The 19,366-nt window shown below is 57.8% G+C and overlaps 1 protein-coding gene across 4 annotated transcripts in view; it reads right to left on the bottom strand.

Annotated features, from left to right (window-relative positions):
- The window catches only part of BAIAP2 (BAR/IMD domain containing adaptor protein 2), a 66,713-nt gene that overhangs the window by 26,330 nt on the left and 21,017 nt on the right, over nt 1-19,366 (bottom strand). For all 4 annotated transcript variants that reach the window (XM_081270351.1, XM_081270348.1, XM_081270349.1 and 1 more), the window contains 3 exons: nt 2,300-2,361; nt 1,531-1,602; nt 833-970 (listed from right to left, as the gene is read on the bottom strand). In XM_081270351.1, the coding sequence (XP_081126477.1) occupies nt 833-970; nt 1,531-1,602; nt 2,300-2,361 (272 nt within the window). The remainder of the gene's footprint in view (nt 1-832; nt 971-1,530; nt 1,603-2,299; nt 2,362-19,366) is intronic.

Here is a 19,366-nt window from a genome sequence, read left to right as displayed (position 1 = left end):
TCTTCCTTAGCGGTCTCAGCTCCCTGCCCAGGCCTACCAAGTGACCCCCACAGGGCTGCACGCTGCTCAGGCCCACAGACCTGCTCAACTTCAGTGTGGACACCACAGCTGCACACCTGTGCACACACTCACTTAGGCAGGTGTGTGCTGAGAACAGCAGGCAGGGTGGAGCCCCCAGATCAGAGACTAACCCCAGAGCCACACCCTTGCCTTCCCAGAGCATTTCTGGAAACTTCTGTCGTGGTTGTCTGGGGTTTTCCTGGTGTCTCCTCCAAACAACTGGTGCCCTGCTTTGTCGTCCTTCCCTGTCTATAGCGACCTCTGCGGTGGGTGTGGGCTTTCTGGCCCACTGTTTCAGGACACCCGTGGGAGCTCTGCTATACATTCTGTGCCATCCAGGACCCAAGCCATGCAGGACACAGCACCTGCGCTTCTGGTGGGATGGTGAAAGAAAAACAGCAACAACAGCGGCCTCTCAGGAGCCATCGGCCATGCTGCCATGACTAGTTGATGAGGGTGACAATCTGGGGCAGAATCCAGAGCGACCAGGGAAGGATTTAATTCGGATTCCTGCTCCTGTGGCCAAGAACCTTCTGGTGAGCAGGTCATCCTGCCAGCCAGGGGATGCTGGCGCCTGCTGGGAAATCTCCCAGGAGAGCCAAGAAGCCCTTGCCCACTTCCACAAGGGACTCATCCTGTCCTTGGCCAAGATGGGGTGATCACTTTCTTGCTGAAAGTGTGAGGTGCTGCTCTGTGGAAGCGGCCCTACATGGAGCTGTGGGCTTGCCTGGTGACCTGGTGACCTGGCACCTGGTGGTGGGGGCAGACCTACCTGCAGCTCCTTGTCTGAGTATTTCTGTGGATTCTTGCTCCCCTGGCTCTTCTTGCGGAGCTTCTTCAACTCAGCCTGACACTTGTCCAGGGCGTCCCCCTTGCCCCTCTGCTCCGTCTGGTATTTCTTCAGTGCCGCCTGAGGGTCCACAACGAAAACAGAAGCTCGAGAGCTCAGCAGCAGCTCGGCCCCTCCCCTCCTGGTCCTTCCCTGGCTGCAGGCATAGCAGGCCTGGGGGCAGCACAGGAGACATGCTCAGCTGCAGTCTGGATTAGCAGGCAACCTCGGCCTACCTGCCCACAGCAGGTCTCTACAGCCCAAAGACAAAAACCGGACCTGGGAAGGGCCCTGGTCCTCAGGCAAAAGCGTCAACCCATGGGGTAAATCCTGCCAGGAGGTTTGCCTCGGCTTCCCGGCCAGCTAACGGCAAGGACAGGAACAGCAGGCCAGAGGCACTCGTGAAGCTCTGGGAGAGCGTCAAAGCCGTGTCCTCAGCTGTGCCACAGTGGTGGAGAGGGGGAGCTGCCCATGGTGCCTTCAGTGTGACGGTCATCCCAGGGCTGCGCGTGGGGCGCCCAGGGCGCTCAGGTGGGGGAGCCCTCTTGCACAGGAGGCTCAGAGGAGCCGAGAAGCTCCCCACAGCGAAGGTCTGAGAGTAGAGGGTAGCAGCACGGGTGGGGCTGGCAAGGCGTACTTACGCTCAGGTACCTGGAGTCCAGCTCCACCTTCTGCTCCAGCTGCGTGAGCAGCTCGTTGTGGAAAGACTTCAGCTGGACATGGAAGAGAAAACAGACCTGCAGTCAGCTCAAGGCAGTGCAGGAGCCCTTGGACAGGGCACCCAGTGAGACCTGGGCCCCTTGGAACCAGGAAGCTGCTGGAGCGAGCACTGGACAGAGGTCCCAAACGCTAAACAAACTGGCCCTCCTCAGCTTTAGAGGTCCACTTTCCCAGAGGGAAACAAACACCCCCACTGACCCATGCTGGGGCCAGAGGAGAGCAGATACCAGCCGGGCCTGAGAGGAAACGGGCGAGACCTCGGTGACCCCTTGCCTCGGGCCAGAAGCTTCTAACCAGCACCCCCCACGGGGAGTCAGGGGAGTCCAGAGAAAACCAGCGTTCTGGCCATCACCACAAGGCACTGGGTCCTGCAGGGCTGGCGTCAGAGCACACATGGCTCCTCCCGGGGGCTGGTGCTGACTGACCCCACCTGGCTCCTGAGGCCAGCCCAGGGTGAGACCTGGCCTAGCCCATGCACATTGTCCCCAGGCCACTCACCATGGCTCATCTGACCTGTGCCCAGAGCCCAGGGCCTATCTCTACCTTTGAGTATGGTCACAGGACTGTGGGACAGTCCCACATAGGAACACAGCCAAAGCATGTAGCCAGCTCTTCACCTTGAGCCTGCCCACCCTGCCCACCTGCATTTGCCTTTTGCACCTAGGAGCGGTCACTAGAGGCCAGACTCACCATCTCTTCCAGCTGGTTCTGGATCTGCCTGTGGACTTCGGCCATCTGGAAGAGGACATCTCCTGGGAGAGCAGGACAGCAGGAAAGAAAGAGGGTTAGACACTCAAAATCATCAGCTGCTCCTTTCCCTGGAGCGCCAAGGCTGGCAGGCCATTCTGGCCTTGGGGCTGAAGGAGGTCCTGCCTAGCCAGTTCTCATCTTGCTTAGGGAAGCCCCATGACCTCAGGCAGAGAGCCTCAGCGGGGGGAGCAGGGGCAGGAGAGTGGCTGCTGAGGGGAAATGAAATTCTAGAAAGACAAGGGACACTGATCCCAAATGCACAGAATGCCTGGCATCTCGGGGGTGACCTCAAACATCGACACTGAAGTAGATGCTCATGGCAAAGAGAAGAAGTAGGGACAGCCATGTGGACCTGCTTCACGCCTCTGCACAGACCTCACACTCAGACACTGACCATCACCTGCCCAGAGGGAGCCAGGCAGAGGGATGCACCAAGCCACACAGCAGAGTGGGCAAGCCTTCCTCAGGGAACACGGTGGGCACAGGTGCTGGGCACAGGCCACATCCCTCTCTGACCCCGAGAACAAGGAGGAAACAGGTGGCATAGCTCAGCGCTGGGACTCCGGGCCCTGGAGGAGTGGGAACACTGAGGCAGTCTGGGCCCACAGCCAGGTTCCACGCACGTCTTTCCAGGGCAGTGGCCCTTCAGGGATGCTGACGTCCCCTTGGCCCACTTGCAGAGGGCAGAGGAAGGCAGGAGAACTGTGCAGCATGAAGCGAGCAGTGGCAGGCTATTCCCAACCTGGATGTCCAGACCCGGCCCCACCCCAGCCCACACCCCTGCCCAGGAAGCACGTTTCAGACTCCCACTCCAGATGGGCAGGCGTCTGGGTTAAATGGATGCTAGGCTGCCTGCCCCTTACCATGAAGGGTCGGTGGGAGTATGGCCAAGCACCATCCCACTTGCCTCCTGCTCCTGTCAAAGAGGACAGGGCCCCCAGGATGGCTTCAGAACACTTGTTCCTGTTCAGCCAAGTGAGATGTTGGCAGAACCCACCGCCCACCCCAAACAGGGCCTAAGGAACTAGCTCTGAGCCGGGAGCACACACCCAGGCTGGTCTCGAGACCCCACACTGCCCCATGCCAGCCCTGTGTGAAGGCTGCCAGGCCAACGGCCCTGTTTCCTTGGCTGCAGAGGGGCTGGAGCAAGTGATCCTGCCACACTCCATTGGCTGGCAAATATCTACTGAGTGGCCACTTCCAGTGCCCCTTAAGAGGGCCTGTCCCCACCTGAAGGGCAGGTCATTTTCTGGTAAGTCTTGTCCCTGAGCCCTGTCTGAAGCAGAACTTTGCTCATGTCGGGGCACCCCAAGGTCATGAGGCTTAGGGGGTCCTCTTTGACTCAAGCAGGCAGGAAAGCCACTAAGGAGCCAGGGAGCCCACTGAGGTCAACAGAAACCAGAGCAAGTCCTCTGACAGCCCTTCAGGAAGCCCGACTGGATGATACTCCGCACAGGACCACAGCCAGTCCCAGAAGTCACTTCCCTCCAGGAGCTCATCTGCATTCAGAGGAGCTTCTCTGGGTGCCCAGTGTCTCCACGAGCAACGGGGTGCTTCAGCCCACGACCACAGGGACACTCAACGTGGAGGAGGCCAGGCGCTTCATACACTCACTCCTTCCATCGGCACAAGCTGCAACCAGGATGTGCCGGCCTCCTTGCCCCAAACATGTGGCTCCACATCGACAGGAGGGACAGTGGCCAGAGCTGGGCCTCAACCCCAGTCAGCTCCCGCCTGCAAAGCTGGGGCTTCCTGCAGCTGGCCCACAAGACAGCCCTGAGAGCCATGTGCAGACCACCGACTTCAACTGCACACACCCACACAGTGCCAGGGTGTGCCCAGAGCCAGAAACCTGTCCCTGGAGAGCACTTCCAAGCCCACAAAGCCCTAGCACGACAGGGCCCTGGATACTACTGTGTGGGCCAGTACCATAGGAGGGCACAGCAGAGGCCCCAGGAACTGCACCCACAAGATGAGAGCACTGCTGCTCTGTTGTGGCCTTGGTGTTCCAGACAAGGCTGTGACCACCAATGGCCGCCATCAGTCCCGGGCCTGAAAGGAGGTGAGCCTGAGGCCTGCCAGCCTCTGTGGCCCTCCAGGGGCTCAGGGGAGGGGGTAAGGATAACAGGGGGACAGTATTTGGCATGAAGGGGCCTGGTCCTCACACCCTGGGACAACCAAGTGGGTAAGTCTGAGGTGGTGGACACAGAACCCCAGGGAGAGGGTGAAGCTCCCGCCAGCACGCACTCAAGGCCACACAACTCAGTCACTTCTCTGAGCTGCCTGGCTGCTGCCAGCCATCAGGGCACTGCCCTGCATGTTGAGAACAGGGTACACAGGAAACCCAGAGCCACAGACCAGACGACCCCCCGCGCCCACTCAGAAGTCGCAAGGGCTTGATCCGTCAGCGGGGCCCATGAGCAGCAGCTTCAAGGTTTCTTTTGCTTTTCCTCGTCCGTAAGCCCCAGGATGAACGACTGCTGCCCAGACCAGGAGCCCCCGGGCAAGACCTCCGGGCTTTGTTTAATGGGGTTCCTGAGGCGGGGGGAGTGGGTGGGCCTCAGATTCACCTCCTGGCTCTCAGGGTCCCACCAGCATATAAAGTGGCTTTATCCAAGGCCAAGGTGACACAAGGGTCTGAGGTCTATCCCGTGCAGGGTCCTGCTCAAATCCGTGGTCTTGCTGGGCCTGCCCTTACCCTTGGATTGTCACGTGCCCCACTCCCACTCAAGCGGGCCATGGAATCCACGAGTAAGAGTTGAAGCACAGGGCAGAGGCTTCCAGACAAACTGGACACACTGCTGGAAGTCTCCCTGGGCGGTGGTCTCCAGGGCTCTCGCCACATTCTTTGGACACCAGAACTATAAGTTAACATCAAGTCCAAACAGGAAACGCACACGTTCTGGAAGGCGACCACACCAATTCGACATTTGGAAAACAAAGTCATAAAACAGCAAATCCTGGGCTGGGGTTGTGGCTCAGTGGTAGAGCACTTGCCTCGCGTGTGCAAGGCACTGGCCTCAATTCTCGGCACCATATATAAATAAATAGAATATAGATCCACCTACAGCTAAAAAATATTTTTAAAAAATAAAAATAAAAAAAATAAAATAGCAAATCCCTTAGAAAAGAACTAATGATGCCAGTGTCACAGAAAGCTTCTTGCAGGATCTCCGCCAAGTGACAGGAGTCAGAGACCCAAAGGACAGCTGCCACCATTCCACCCAGGCTGTGCTGACACTCAGAAGTAGACCCCAGAGTCCCTGCCAGCCGGATCCCTCCTGCTCAGAGCCCAGCCAGCAGTCCAACCCTGCGGCCCCACCACGCAGTGGGCACACACAAAGGATACCCAGAACCCAAGCTGCAAGCTGATGCATGCAAAAGGAGCCATACCAGAGTTTTAAACTAGACTTCACCTGCAGCCACAGGATACTGTGCACATGAGGCCATCAGCTGTGACCCCAGCGAGGCCACCAGCACACCACATCAGCAGAGGATGGCACCCTCCCTCCTGTGCCCTGCAACCTGACCATCAGGGAGACACTGCTCACCAGGGGCAGTGACTTCTGCCACATAAACAACTAGGCAGGCTCATCCACTCTCCATGACCTTTATGGGTCTAGAAGACACACTAGTGAAGGGCTTCAGGACCAGAGGGGACCACTCTTTGGAGAGAGATGAGGCTGAACAGTTGTGGGTGGGCTTTGGGAACACTTACTCACCAGGCCCACCCTGCCGTGGATGAAGGAGGGGGCTGCTGGTCTTCCTAACTGGCCTGTGATGGGGAACTGGTGTTTGGGGCCATAGCACAGGTGAGTCCTAAACTGGAGCAAGTGGGTTCAGAGGAAGGTGAGGTCCAGCTGGGCCAAGTGGTAAAGGAGGCCAGGCAAGCCCGTGTGCAGAGCCACCACGTGATGGACTGCCAGAGCACTGGTGTGCAGATCATGACCGGCAGCAGGGGCCCCACCCCAGGGTGCTGGCGTGGGAAAGCATGAGGCAGGAGGAGCCCCCAGCACACCCAGAGCGTGAGTCAGCCTTCTGCTGCCCCAGGCCTGGGCAGAAACCTAGGGGCACAACAGGGCTCTGGCAGGGATCGGGTGATTGGGGATGGAGGAGGGTTTGTTCCCTGAGCATCTGGGAATTGGGGAGGTAAGAGAGGGGCACACGTCATACAAGTCCGTTGGGATGATCTGAAAGCACACAGGCACAGAAAACAAGGCACCCCCTCCCTGCCAGCCTCTACCAACCCAACCCAAGCCAGGCAGCTGCAGGCCAGCACGCAGTCACCTGCACTTGACCCCACCAGTTCTAATTTTTAAAGGTTTCTGATGTTGTTAGTGACCTTGAACATGGCCTCATATCTGGCGCTTAAGAGTGAAATTCAGTCCTCAAGGAAATGTCCCTCCTCACAGGAGAAGAGGCAGGGGTGGGACTGCCAGGTGCAAGCCAGAAGAGCCATCACACCCCATGCAGCAGCACACACAGGTGTGCACCGTATACACATGCAGAACAGCCACACACCCCGAGTTTCCTCCAGACCACGGGACCTGTGGGGAACATTTGCTGACCCTGGCCAGCTGTGCTTTGTGCAGCTACACAGGAACCTCACCACTGCCCTCACTTCTCATACCATCTGACTAGGAGGCTTAGCATCCTGGGAACCAGCAAGGAGACCACACCAGAGCTGGAAGAGGCTGGACAAAGCTGTGGGTCCAGCACCCAGGCATGGCCCCTGCAGGTGCCTGGTCACCTGGTGGAGCAAGTGTTTCCCCCGCACTGAGTCCCAGCTCCTCTGCAATCACATCAGACCAATGGGACCCACACAGCCCCACCCCCATCCAGGACTGGACTGTTCTGGACTTTTTTTTTTTTTCCTTTCTTTGTAAAAATATTTTTTTAGTTGTTGAAGACCTTTATTTTATTTATGTATATGTATATGGGGTGCTGAGAATTGAACCCAGTGCTCCACACATGCCACGTAAGTGCACTACCACTGAACCCCAGCCCCAGCCCCCTGCTCCAGACTTTCTACACAAAATGGCATCATGCAACACGTGGCCTTCAGCCCCTGGTTTCTTTCACTAAGCACAGTGAGCACAGGCCCATCCATGTTGCGGCACCTCCCCTGCTGACCACTGCTGCACTGGACGGAGAACCCGCACCTGTCACCTAGGCATCTACTGCCGGCACTCGGCTGCTTGCTCCTTGGGGCGACTGCACACAGCGCAGCCACAGCAGTCGGTTCTGCACCGCCTGCAGTTAGCCCTTCTGATTCAGGCTCTCTCCTCTCCCTACAGGCACAAAGTCCTCCAGCAACCAGAACCAAGGCAAATGGGCAGACTGGGGTGCAGCCAGCACCGGAAACCATGTGGGAGGCCAGAGCCTCAGAATGCTCAGGGGGCCTACTCTGATGGAGCAGGAGCCTCAGTCGGGGCCCCTTCTAGGCATCTGCCTACCAGCTCCCCCTGAGAGCCCGTCCCTGTCCCTGCCCCAAGCTGATCCTAGTCTGCTGGGAAGACAAAGCAAGAACATGGTAAGTTGCTGATGCTCACAGGACCCGAGTCTCCAAGGAGGCCCTGCCTCCCCAGCAGGGATGGTGACTCAGGTCCATCCCAGCAGGTAGGTGGGCCTGGCTGTTCTCACCACATCAGTGGAGCCTCAGTCTTGGCTGGCCACTGCCCCAGCAGCAGGTGGCTTCTGCTGGACCTTGGGATCCTGAGCAAGAGGCATCACCAAGGCTCAGTCACTTCTACTTCTCTTTCTCATTTTCATTCTTGCTGACCAGGGGAAAAAAGTCCCAAATGACCTCAAAGATATGCACAGACCCTGGCAAGAACTGCAGTGACAAGACAGGTGCAGGTGCCCAGGTGGCCCTGCAGAGTGCCCAAGACCAGCCAAGACAAGTTCACCTGGGGGACTGAACACACCAAATGGAGGAAGCAGAGACGCTTGAGAGCCAGCACCTGCCACCATCTGGTCACTAGTGAGCACAACATGGAGAGGAAGGGGCTGGCACCAGAGGACATGTGGACACAGAGAAAGCGTGGTGAGGTGCCTGCACTTAAAGAGCAAGGTTAAGATACAGGAGGAACAGGTGGGAGAGGGCCACACCAGGGGGATAGCCAGGGGACAAAGACTGAGCTCCCAGGAAAGGATCTTGAGCAACCAGAGCAGGTGGCCTCTCATGAAACCCTGGGCAAGGTGAGGACCCCAGGGAGACCAGGTGCTGTGGTGACAGGCCAGTCACACGGGCAGACGCTCACGCTCGGCTTATAGAGCTTCTGGAAAAGGGCACAGCCGCCCCCTTGGGGCGACCGATGGCTGTCTTCAGGGGACCGGACCCGGCTCAGGCACTTCAGGGATGTCGGGTGGCCTCTGAGGACACTGGGAGGCCACCGAGGCTGGAGGCTGAGCAGAGACAGCGCCTTCGCCTCACCTCCCACTTGAACTCAGCCAGCACCAGGAAGTCTCCCAGGACTCCCCAGGGGCAGAGCGGGGACCTGCAGCCACACCCGGGCGCCCAGGATCGAGAGGGCAGAGCCTGGCTCTGCAGCCTGCTTCGCTGGGGCATAGAAGACAGGCTGTGTTCTGGCCCAGCCCACCTCTGTGAGCACCGCGAGAGCAGCACAGGGAGGCAGCTCACCTCACCACGGCCTGGAGGCCAAGGCTGGCCATTCTGCTTAAGCTCTGCTCTAGTGCACACCTGGGCACACGCACACACCTCTTCTGAGACAACTGGGACTCAGTAGCAGACACTGAGGCATCGCCCCTCCCAGCACCTCAGCCGTGTCCCAAGAACAAGGGTCTCTTGTTATGTTACCCGTCACTGTCCTGACCCTCAGGAACACTGCCATGACACACCCTCTTCTAATCCACAGTGCACACCCACGTCCCCAACATGGAGTCTTCTATAGAGCACACTGAGGCCTGCGGCGTGTGGCTGGCCGACTCCTTGGCACTCTCCACCTGACCTGCTTCAGCAACACTGGGGCGGGGTGGACACCCAACCTCCAGCACACCAAGACGCTCATTTTCTTCCAGGTGCCAAGATCCCTGGTCTCTCATCTAAGTGTCCCCTCACACCTGGCTTTCACAGGAGGCATTTTAGAATAGTCACTGTTCTTATAACATGCAGATGACAGGAAGCGGCAAGGGAGTGGGACCTGGAGACTGAAGGTGGTGGGGTGGGGAGGGAACCTCAGGCTGGGCTCAGCCCATGCAGGCCAGGGGGCAGACTGCATGGCTCCCCATCCTGGTCTGCAAAGGCCAGGTGGGCTTCCCCTGAGGCCCCTGCAGGGCCCAATCTTCCTGAGCAGTCACTTCACTTAGGTTTAAGAAGGGAGGCATTTCCTCCAGTGCAGCACAGGTTCCAGAAGACAGCGGACCAGACCGCGTGGTGAAGCTGGGCCACGTGGCAATGTGACATGTCTCTGGGCTGCCTGACCACAGGGCTGGGCACACTGTGGAAGACCAGGATTCCCAGACCAGGGGAGCCTCACACTCAGCAATTCACACAGAGGCAATTTTAGAATTTGCTCTGCACTGTGGGCTCAGCTCCCAAGAACACAGGGACCACCATGGGATAACGGGGCTCTAAAAGATCAGTGTCAGGAAGGCCAACCAGAGGGCAGAAGTCCTGAAACCCACTTAACCCCAGAAACCGTAGAGGAAGCCAGGACCCCACGTGGAGGGGGTCTGTAAAGCAGGTTACACTCTATCTGAGCTGGGGGTGCGGTGGGGAAGTGCCATGGCTCCTGCTTCCAGAACCTACCACCCCCACATAGGACCACCCCAGCAGCAAGGACCTCCATCTACCACCTGTGTGCTGGCTGAGGCTGTCCTGATGTGGAGTAGGTGGCCTGGGGAGACAGGCTGCTAATACTGCTGGGTCTGTGGGAAAAGAGTCCAGACCTGGACGCCCTTGCAGACGGACGGCCCTTGCATACCACCTCCTCATGGGTAGAGGGCTGCTGCACCTGGTGCCTATGAGCAAGTCAACAAGACCCAGGTCTCAGGATGAAGAACAGGCCAGTCTTCCCCAGGACACTCAACTCAGGGACCTCTGAAAATGCGCCCCCCCACACACACACACACGGAGGGCCACTCCTCCGACACTCCTACTCTGAGCAGGAAGGGCAGGCAAAAAGGTTAGAGAAGGTGGCCAAAAAGGTAAGAGACCCAGCCTACAGGCTGGCCAGAGAACAAGCCCCACGCCCAGCTGCCCCCCAGCCCCTCCAGAAGATAGGGGCTGTGCTCCACAGGCTTAGAGGAGACAGCCCTCTGCTGAGCCCCTGCCTGGTGCCAAAGTCAGATAAATGTGGGCATCAAAGAAGGAGGGATCTGGGCCAGAGCTAGAGAAGCACCATGAGGTCACGAGGGTATGAGCCAGGCCACAGGCACTCCGCACCTCACCGAGGAGCCCATGAGGGATGGCAGGAATGGAGGAGACACGGACGTGGAAGAAGACAGGGCCTGCAGCTGGACTGGCCTCTGCCCTCTAGGCACCAAACCTGGGAGAAGGGAATGCAGGCTCAGGAAGGTGGGATGTGGTGGATCAGCTGACCTGGGCCTGCTCTAGCCCACAGAAGCCTAACCTAGCCGACATCTGCTGACCAGCCGTGACCTAGAGGCTGTGGCACTGGCATGCATGTGTCCATACGGCACTGTGCTGGAGGGGCCAGGTCTGGCCACCATAGCCCACTCAGTGTGGCAGGCCTCAGATGGCAGAAGATGCAAAAACACTCCTTGCAGACCAGCAGCCCCAGAAGGAGCTGGAGAGCGCAGAGGGAAGGTCCCTGCCTGGCCCTCTGGGCAATTCCACCAGTGCTCTAAGACCTCCTGGAGCTGGACTCCATCCTGCCACAGAAGTGGGGGGCTGGCAGGCAGGACCGGCTGCTATGGAGTGGCCACAGGCACCAGGACACTTGCTCAAGTTATTCCTGTCATTTCAGGAAGTACCAGAGCTGTCATGCTCTCTGCCAGGGGCAGACAGGCTAGGCTATGAGCTCCTAAAGGGTCCGCTGCCACACTTGGCTGTGCGCACGCACACCTCCGTGGCCTTCCTGAGAGGAGAGGTGCCTCCAGAGCTCATGAGCACCGCCTGCAGGATGCACGAAGACAAGCGCCCGTCAGGCAGTCTGACAGCTAAGGGGGCTGCCAGGGAGTCTGTCCCCAGAGCCACAGGAGGGGAGAGGGACTGCAGGACCCCCACTCTTGTGGCAACAACGCCCTCCTCTCCACTGCCCTGGAGCCTCCAGCGCTCCTTTGGGGGAACTGGGGCTATTGTCCCATGTACCAAAAGACCAGAGCAGAACGTGGCGGGAAGAGAGTAACAACAGAATACTGATGGCTGTGTTGCCGTGATGACAGCACTGCTACCAACTGAAACAAAACAAGTCCAAAGATGTCACTGTGGTGTGAAAGCAGTACCTTGGACACCAGGGGCTGAGGGGAGAGAGGGGAGGAAGGGCCACGGCTCCCCTGCTCTGTGGTCAGCTCTGCTCTCACTCAAGAATCCCCAGCCACCTAAGCTGGTCATGGTCCACAGAACACCAACCAGCAGGCCCTCGAGGTCCTCACACACTGGAGCTCCAAGCTCAGAGGCCACTGGTGGGGTGGCCAGGTGGGCTGCTGCAAAGGCCCCAGCATGCACAGAAGTGGAGACAGGGCTCGGGGGACCAAGTTGAGGTGATGTGCTCCCCACATGGGCCAAGCAGCCAGGGCTTAGCACCAGGAACTGGGTGCCGAGTGAACCCTCAGTGGACGGGTACCTGTGTACCGGCTCTTCTGCAGAGGACCCAGTGGAGGAGGGTCCCACAGTCTGTGTTTCAACAGAGAAGGGGCCACTGCAGCCACGGGAGAAGACCCTCTGAACACCGAGTCCAAGCTGGGATGCCAGCTAGCCTCAGGGTCTGCCAAGTCCCATCGTCAAGCTTGGGAGTGGGGCTGGGACACACAGACCATTAGATGCACATATCTGTGGGGGCTGCCGCTCTGTGGACCAGCCACTGGCCACCAATGCCCAGTCTTCCTGTGACCCCGGCAGCCTTGGCACTGTCCCTGGCACGCCTGGAGCAGGGCCCACACTCCTGATTGGCATTAGACTGGGGCTGTGTGTGCAGCGTGCACTCACCCGGCTGAGATGCAGCCCGGCAGTCCCCCGTGAAGTAGCTGCCTGTGTGCAACTGCTGGCGACCACCACGGGAGGCCTCCGCCATGCAGGACGTCCCAAGGACAAAGCATAGCAGCTCGGGACCACGTCCAGATGTCTAGGAAACCAACGGGAGGGCTCCCTTGAGCCCCGCCCGCCCCTCCAATGGGAGGGCTGTGTCCTGCAGCTGGGGGATCCTGTCCTGGAAGTCTCTGTGCTCATGCTTCCCAGGAGCACCCTGATCACTCCCAACAAGCAGGGCGGGTCTGCAGAGGCCTGGGAGAGTCAAGCTCGGCAGCTAGCTGTGCCCACGTTCTGGGTGCCACCTCACCTCAGAAGCACAGTCTCACCACAGAGCCCATCAGCGTCACCCACGGCCAGGGGGGTCAGCCCCACAGCCTGCGTCCCAGCCCTGAAAACTCCTCCCCTAGGGGAGCCCCACAAGCCCCAGCAGGACGAAACACCACAGCCAAGAGGCCAGAGGTCATGACCTCTGCAGCCTAGGCTCAAGGACACAGATTGGGAAGCATGAGAGTGGACCTCCAGCCAGGGCTCCCCTCCTGCTCCTGGGCTATCTGCGTGATGCTGACCACCCTGGTCACCCCTTCTCTTCAGTCCACACACTTCAGCTTAAATAGCCTGAAACAGGAAATTCAGGGGCTTCTGGTTTGAGGCCCACTTTACTCCTTCCTACACACAGGGGCCGAAGGTGTCAGGAAACAGGCTGGGGGAACCATGAGCCAGGGCTGCTTCATATTTGCTCCCAGAAAACAACGGCTACCAGAGCAGAGGACCCACGGTCACCAGCCCTGGCACTGCCGTACTTATTGATATCCCCCTTACAGGGCAGACCTGATGCTGGGAACATGGCACATGCCGTGAGCTCTCCCCGACTGTCACGGAGCTGCTGCCCAGCACTTGGCAAATCCAATTAAGACGGTTATTAATCTCGCCCTACAAAGGCTCAATCTGGCTCCACAAAGGTTTCAGCAGGTGGTCAGAACTGGCCTACTAGAGGCTCAATCCACACAGGAGTGCAGGTCCCTTGAGCCCCAGAGCCCTGCCCAGGCACGGCCAGCCCCCCAGGCCACCCTGTCATCAGCCCCAGGCCTCAGATGCTGTTCTGAGATGAGCACCTGAGGCAGAGGAGGCTGCTCCCACCCAGGGCAGGCTAAAGCCCACAGCCACACAGGGAAAGGCACACGGACAGCCCCTGGGACAGGTGCTGAGGCTGGTCTGCGGCAGTCTTCATGAAGCCCTGACTGCTAGGCATGGACCAGGGAAGGGCCCCGGTGCAAGTGTCTATTCCCGGGCACTCCAGCAGCTGCTCCTTCCCAGGGTGATTAAGGCGCACTCCCCCATTTCTACTGTGGGGAAACAGGAGGAGCAGTGGAGACCTGGCGTCACTAGCTGGGAAGGGAGGTTAACAGCTAGCTGTTCATGGTGGCACAGGCCTATAATCCCAGCAACTCTGAGGCTGAGGCAGAAGGATTGCAAGTTCTAGGCCTGCCTCAGTAACCTCAGCGAGACTCTCAAAATAATTTAAAGCGGGTGGCAGGGATGTGGTGCTTGCCCAGCACGTGTGAGGCTCCGCCCAGCAGCCAAGATGTTGCCTGGCTCTAGGAGGGGAGCTGGGTGCAGCCAGGCTCTCCCTTTCGTCTTTTGTCAGCAGGCAGCCACTGCCAAGGGGAGGCCCAGGACCAGGCAGGACCATGGTGTTGGGCCCCTCAGGGACAAGAAACTGACGTGGCTCCCACTGTGTGGATCTAATTAAGACCTTTGAGCAGTGTCTGTCAGGAGAGTTTAGCCGTCTCCAGAGATGGATCCCTGCTGCTCAGTCTGACAGCAGGTGAGAGCCAGCACTCAGCTTCCCACACCAAAGGGGACGCCAAGGCCACAGCCTCCACCCTGAGACTGGGGCTGGCCACACTGCTGCTCCTTGGCCAGGTGCGGATGGCTCCACCCAACCTGGGTGGCAGCACAGCCGGGCCACTACCCCCACTCCCATCTTCACCACAGCCCACAGCTGGAGCAGTGGCAGCATGGGGTGGCACCTCTGAACCAGCTCAGCCAATAGGAGCCACTGGGAGGCCCTGAAACCCCCTCAGGGTTCCACGCCGAGGGTGCTTATTCCCTCCTGCCTGGCCTCACATTCCAGAGAGACCGAGAAGAGAAGAGAGGCAGACATGGAAAGAACACAGAAGCCTGCAGCCACCAGCCGTCCCCACAGGTGGGAGCTGGAAGGCCACCTCTCCTCCTCGGGGTGATGGAGTGCACACCACCAAGGCTGCACCACATTCAGAGTCACTGACTTGGGGTCCAAAGCCTAGTCCACGTTTCAGGCAGAGTCGCGGGCTCCTGCCTGTGGGCATCCCCATTCTGAGGCTGCACCCACACCCATCTCCTCCATCTGCCCGGGTGCCCAGTGAAGCCAGGCAGATGACAAGGGCTAAGCCCAGGGAGCCTGGCATGCATGCACATGCCCTGTGATCACAAACAAGGCACCGCAGGCCCTGGCAGATACAAAGCGGCCCTTCAAAGAGAGGAAGGAACAGGAGAGTCCTCCAGAGACAGAAGGCTGCGCCTACAGTAGAGCCTCGCCCACAGGGAACACCCAGCCAGGGCCTCTGGAGGACGGCCCAACAGGTGGCGCAGATGCATGAAAGCAGCGAAGGTCTCTCAGGGCAGGCTCCTCCCCCTCCACTGTGTGGTGGCCTTATTTCTGACGGTGTGCCCTTCTGAAATGTCAACAGCACTGCATGAAGCCTGGGATGTACCAAAGAGCAGGCTACCTGGCCTCCTCACCTGGGTGACAGTGGCACAGAGCACTGGAGCCCCCTGCCCAGTGTGCATGCCGGACCAGGAATGTGAGGACTCTGGCTTCCTCCTGCCACCTGTCCCCTGTCCTGGCCAGTTTGGCTCAGCCCAGTTCTATGCATCCTGAAACTTTGTGCCAAAGAGCCAGGGGCAAGGCTGCAGGTGGCCGTCCAGCAGTATAGACATACCATGGTCAGCAGCCTCTGGAAGGTGCTATGAATGAGCACAGCAACCAGGCGGCAGCCTGGACGGCCACATGTGACTGCCCAGAGCGCCTCCAAGGCCCATAGCAAGGCAAGCTATCTGCCCGCCTCTGCCCTGTGGCCACAGGGAGGGAGCAACAGCAGGAAACAGGAGCCGCAACTACCTCCTCCTGAACCCTAGAACCTGCAGAGGGCTGGGAATAGCACAATGGCAGCTTCTGACTGGGTGTGGCCCGCCCTCCCTTGGACCACCGGCTAGGCTCAAAGCCACGGGAAACTCTGCCTGTCCTCATACGCCAGCAACTGGCCTGAACACTTGGTTGGCTGGACACACACTGCCCCAAGCTGCTGCTCAGTCCAAGCTCCAGGACCCTCAGGAAGCCAGCTGAAGTCACACCCAGTTCACACGCATCCAAGTGGCCATGAGAGCAGCAGCACTCACCTCGCACCTGCAGCCTCCAGGGACCCCACGGAGGCACGCCCCAACAGACCGAGGGCCGAGAATTGGGGGACCTAGCCAAGCAGCAGGCAGAAGTGGGGGTGGCTGTGAGAAGACACAGGATCATGGAGCCACCTCCGTTCCCTGACCAAGCAGCCTGCAGACTAACTCACCGCAGGGAAACAACATCCACGGGGAGATGACAGGATTCTCTCTCCCAGCCTCAGGCCTGAGGCCGCCTCCCCGCTGCAAGGCCAGAGCTGTGGTTCTGAAAGACCAACGGGACCAAAGGCAGAGCCTGCTCTGGCCACTTGCAGGAACAAAGGGGCTGCTGCAAATGCTCATTTGAAGCAAAAATGACTCCCTGGGCTTTCATGACTCTGGGCCTGGGCCCCAACCAGGGCTCAGCACCAGGAACATTTTCTCTGATAAGACCTCTGAGCAGCATCTCTGGCTTGACACCCTCCTACCTGTGGGAAGAATGAAGCTCCAGTTCTAAAGGGAACTGGGTGGGGTGGGAGAGGCAGCATCACCCTCGGCAATCAGACCAGGTCTGTGCAGTGGAATCCTGCCCCTTCTAATGGGGCTGTTGATTTAGTAAGTACCACAGGACTACAGGGGGCTTCCTGCATGTGAGAAAGAAAGCAGGGCCAGAGGCTGAAAGGCCACTGCTTCCTGGAAACCCCTGCCCCACAGCCAGGTGCCATGTACCCAGAGGCCAGGAAAGAGTGCGGGCTGCAGCCCTGCTTTGCTGGCATCAAGATTAAATCACTGGGGCTGGGGACATGGCTCAAGCGGTAGCGCGCTCGCCTCGCATGCGTGCGGCCCGGGTTCGATCCTCAGCACCACATACCAACAAAGATGTTGTGTCCGCCGAGAACTAAAAAAATAAATATTAAAAATTCTCTCTCTCTCTCTCACTCTCTCTCCTCTCTCACTCTCAAAAAAAAAAAAAAAGATTAAATCACTGAAGCCAGGTGCCAGGTAGCATGCCTACAGTCCCAGACATTCTGGAGGCTGAGGCAGGAGGATCATTTGCACCTAGGAGTTGGAGATCAGCCTGGGCATAGTAAACAAAACACGAAGATTAAAGAAAGAAGATCAAAGAAAAAATAAAGAAAAAGATCAATGAAAACAATCAAGGATCCAACCAAGGACTAATCTGGCTGGGTGCCCCAATAATTGCATAGATCCAGGTCTCCTCTCCCCAGGACTCCATTCCTCAAGGGCTCTTTGGTTCACCCCCAAAACAGCAGAGGCATCACATTTCAGGAATGAGCAATACTGGGGACAGGAAGACAAGGAGAAAACTAGGTCAATATCAAACAAAACAAACTAAAAATGAGACCCACTGGTCTAGAGCAGGCCACCTCATGGTAATAAGGTTCAGCTTAGCAAAAAGACATAACTATACAACACATATGCATTTGATAACACAGTCTACAAACACATAAAGCAAAAACTACCAGACAAAATGGTGAGCCACCATGCTGGGAGAGAAAGAAGCACGTTCTTATTTCACAAATGGCTGCTGCAGAATGACATAGAACCTCAAGGACATTCATCTTGCAGGAAAGCTCAGCCTCACAGGTCCCACAGACAAGCTTGTTCAGCAAAACTCAACAACTAACTCAACTGCTAGTCAGGAAAAGAATGCAGACACAAATGTGTCTACAGAACATTCTACAGCAATAAAAATAAATGTACCCACTGCTGGCAACCGTATAGATTAATAAGAGTGAAAAAAGGTACAAATCCACCTTTCTATGGCTGACACTCAGAGGCCTACGGCCCAGGACTCCCACAAAGCCCTGGTTGTCTGAAGCTCTGTCTCTCTCCAGGCCTTGCCACCCTCCTCTGTTTCAGACCCTCCCCGTTTCTACAAAAGAACCCTGTTTTGTGTACCTTGCCCCGTTGGACATGCCTTCTACTCCCCTCTTTCCCAGAGCCCAGTTTTCCTCTGGGTGGGGTGGGAGAGGCAGCATCACCCTCAGCAATTAGAACAGGGTCTGGGCAGTGGAATCCTGCAGGGACTGCTGCTCGGGTGGCCCCTGCAGACTGCACACACCCCTGCCATGTGTGATGTCTTGTTCAGGGGCCTCTCCACCAGGGACACTGTCAGGAGTCTTCAGAACACTCAGGACAAAGATCTTAAAAGCTTCCAGGGAAAGAGAACCAAGACCTCCTTTTTCACACAGCAGCAGCAGCAGTGTCAGATGGTGCTGGAAACAGCAGGGCTGGAAGTTAGAGGGCAACACGGTGAGGCCGCCAACCTCCCGGCAAAGATCACCCCCCTGGAATCCTACCCTGCCAGACCCCTGTGGCAGGTAGGAAACCACCTGCAACACTGCAGTTCAGAAGCGTTTCCCCCTTTCCTGTTCAGGAACCTTAAAGGAAAAACAAGATGACTCTCCGATGGGGGGATACTGGCACAGAAAAGACCGAAGACCGGGGTCCAGCTGGGAGGGGGCACCAGGAGGCCCCCAGGGTACCGTCCCAGTGGAAGCCCAGATGATTGGAGCTGGACAAAGGGACTCCAAAGAGAACCCCAAACTATAGGAAACAAATGGACAACGGACAGCAAAAGGGTATGGTCTGTGGATTTGGGAACACGCCCATGACATCAAAAATGACACAAATGAAGATGTGAGTCTAAGGGAAACAAAACTGTCACGTTAAGAACTGTGACCAGAGCCCAATAATAGAAATCCAGGAGCCATCATGCCAAATTAAAAAAAAAAAAATCAACCTACTGGACTTTATTAAAATTGACCATTTGTGTAATTCTAAATATGCTGCTGGGCTTGGATGTGGCTCAATGGCAGAGCACCTGCCCGGCATGCACAAGGCCCAGGCTTCCCTCCCCAGCACTCAATAAAAGAAACACAAAACTCACAAAAAATGACAGGCCAATCAGACTGAGAGAAAATATCTACAAAGCACACACCTGACAGGACTCACACCCAGAGCGGAAGATCTGTAAGTCAGTGAGAAGGACAGGAGGAAAGACCTGCACAGACGCGCCCCGGGAGACAAGGGCACGCAGAACAGCCCATGAGAGACGTGTCGCACTGTGAATCAGGAAACCAGCTCTACAAGTGCCCAACCTGAAGGAAGTCCGCCCACCCATCAGGGCACAAACAAAGGGCCACCCAGACCTACGTGGGGGCCGGCTCAGAAAGGCAGCACCAGAGCCAGGGGTTCGGGAACACAACCCAGCCACACCCACAACTCCACTCACACCTAACCTTGCGACACAGAGCAAATCAGTGGCTGCCTAGAGGACCTGGATTCTGGGAAGAAGGACAGGTCCAGCACCTGGTCTCCACACCAGCCACACGGCTGCCTGCGGCAGAGCTCACGTGCAGGTGGCTGTGCTTCAATTAAGCCCCAGTAAG

This window comes from Spermophilus citellus, assembly GCF_964194105.1.
Source record: "Spermophilus citellus genome assembly, chromosome: 17".
In the NCBI taxonomy this organism is placed as follows: Eukaryota; Metazoa; Chordata; class Mammalia; order Rodentia; family Sciuridae; genus Spermophilus; species Spermophilus citellus.
This window is presented reverse-complemented; position numbering and strand designations above follow the sequence as displayed.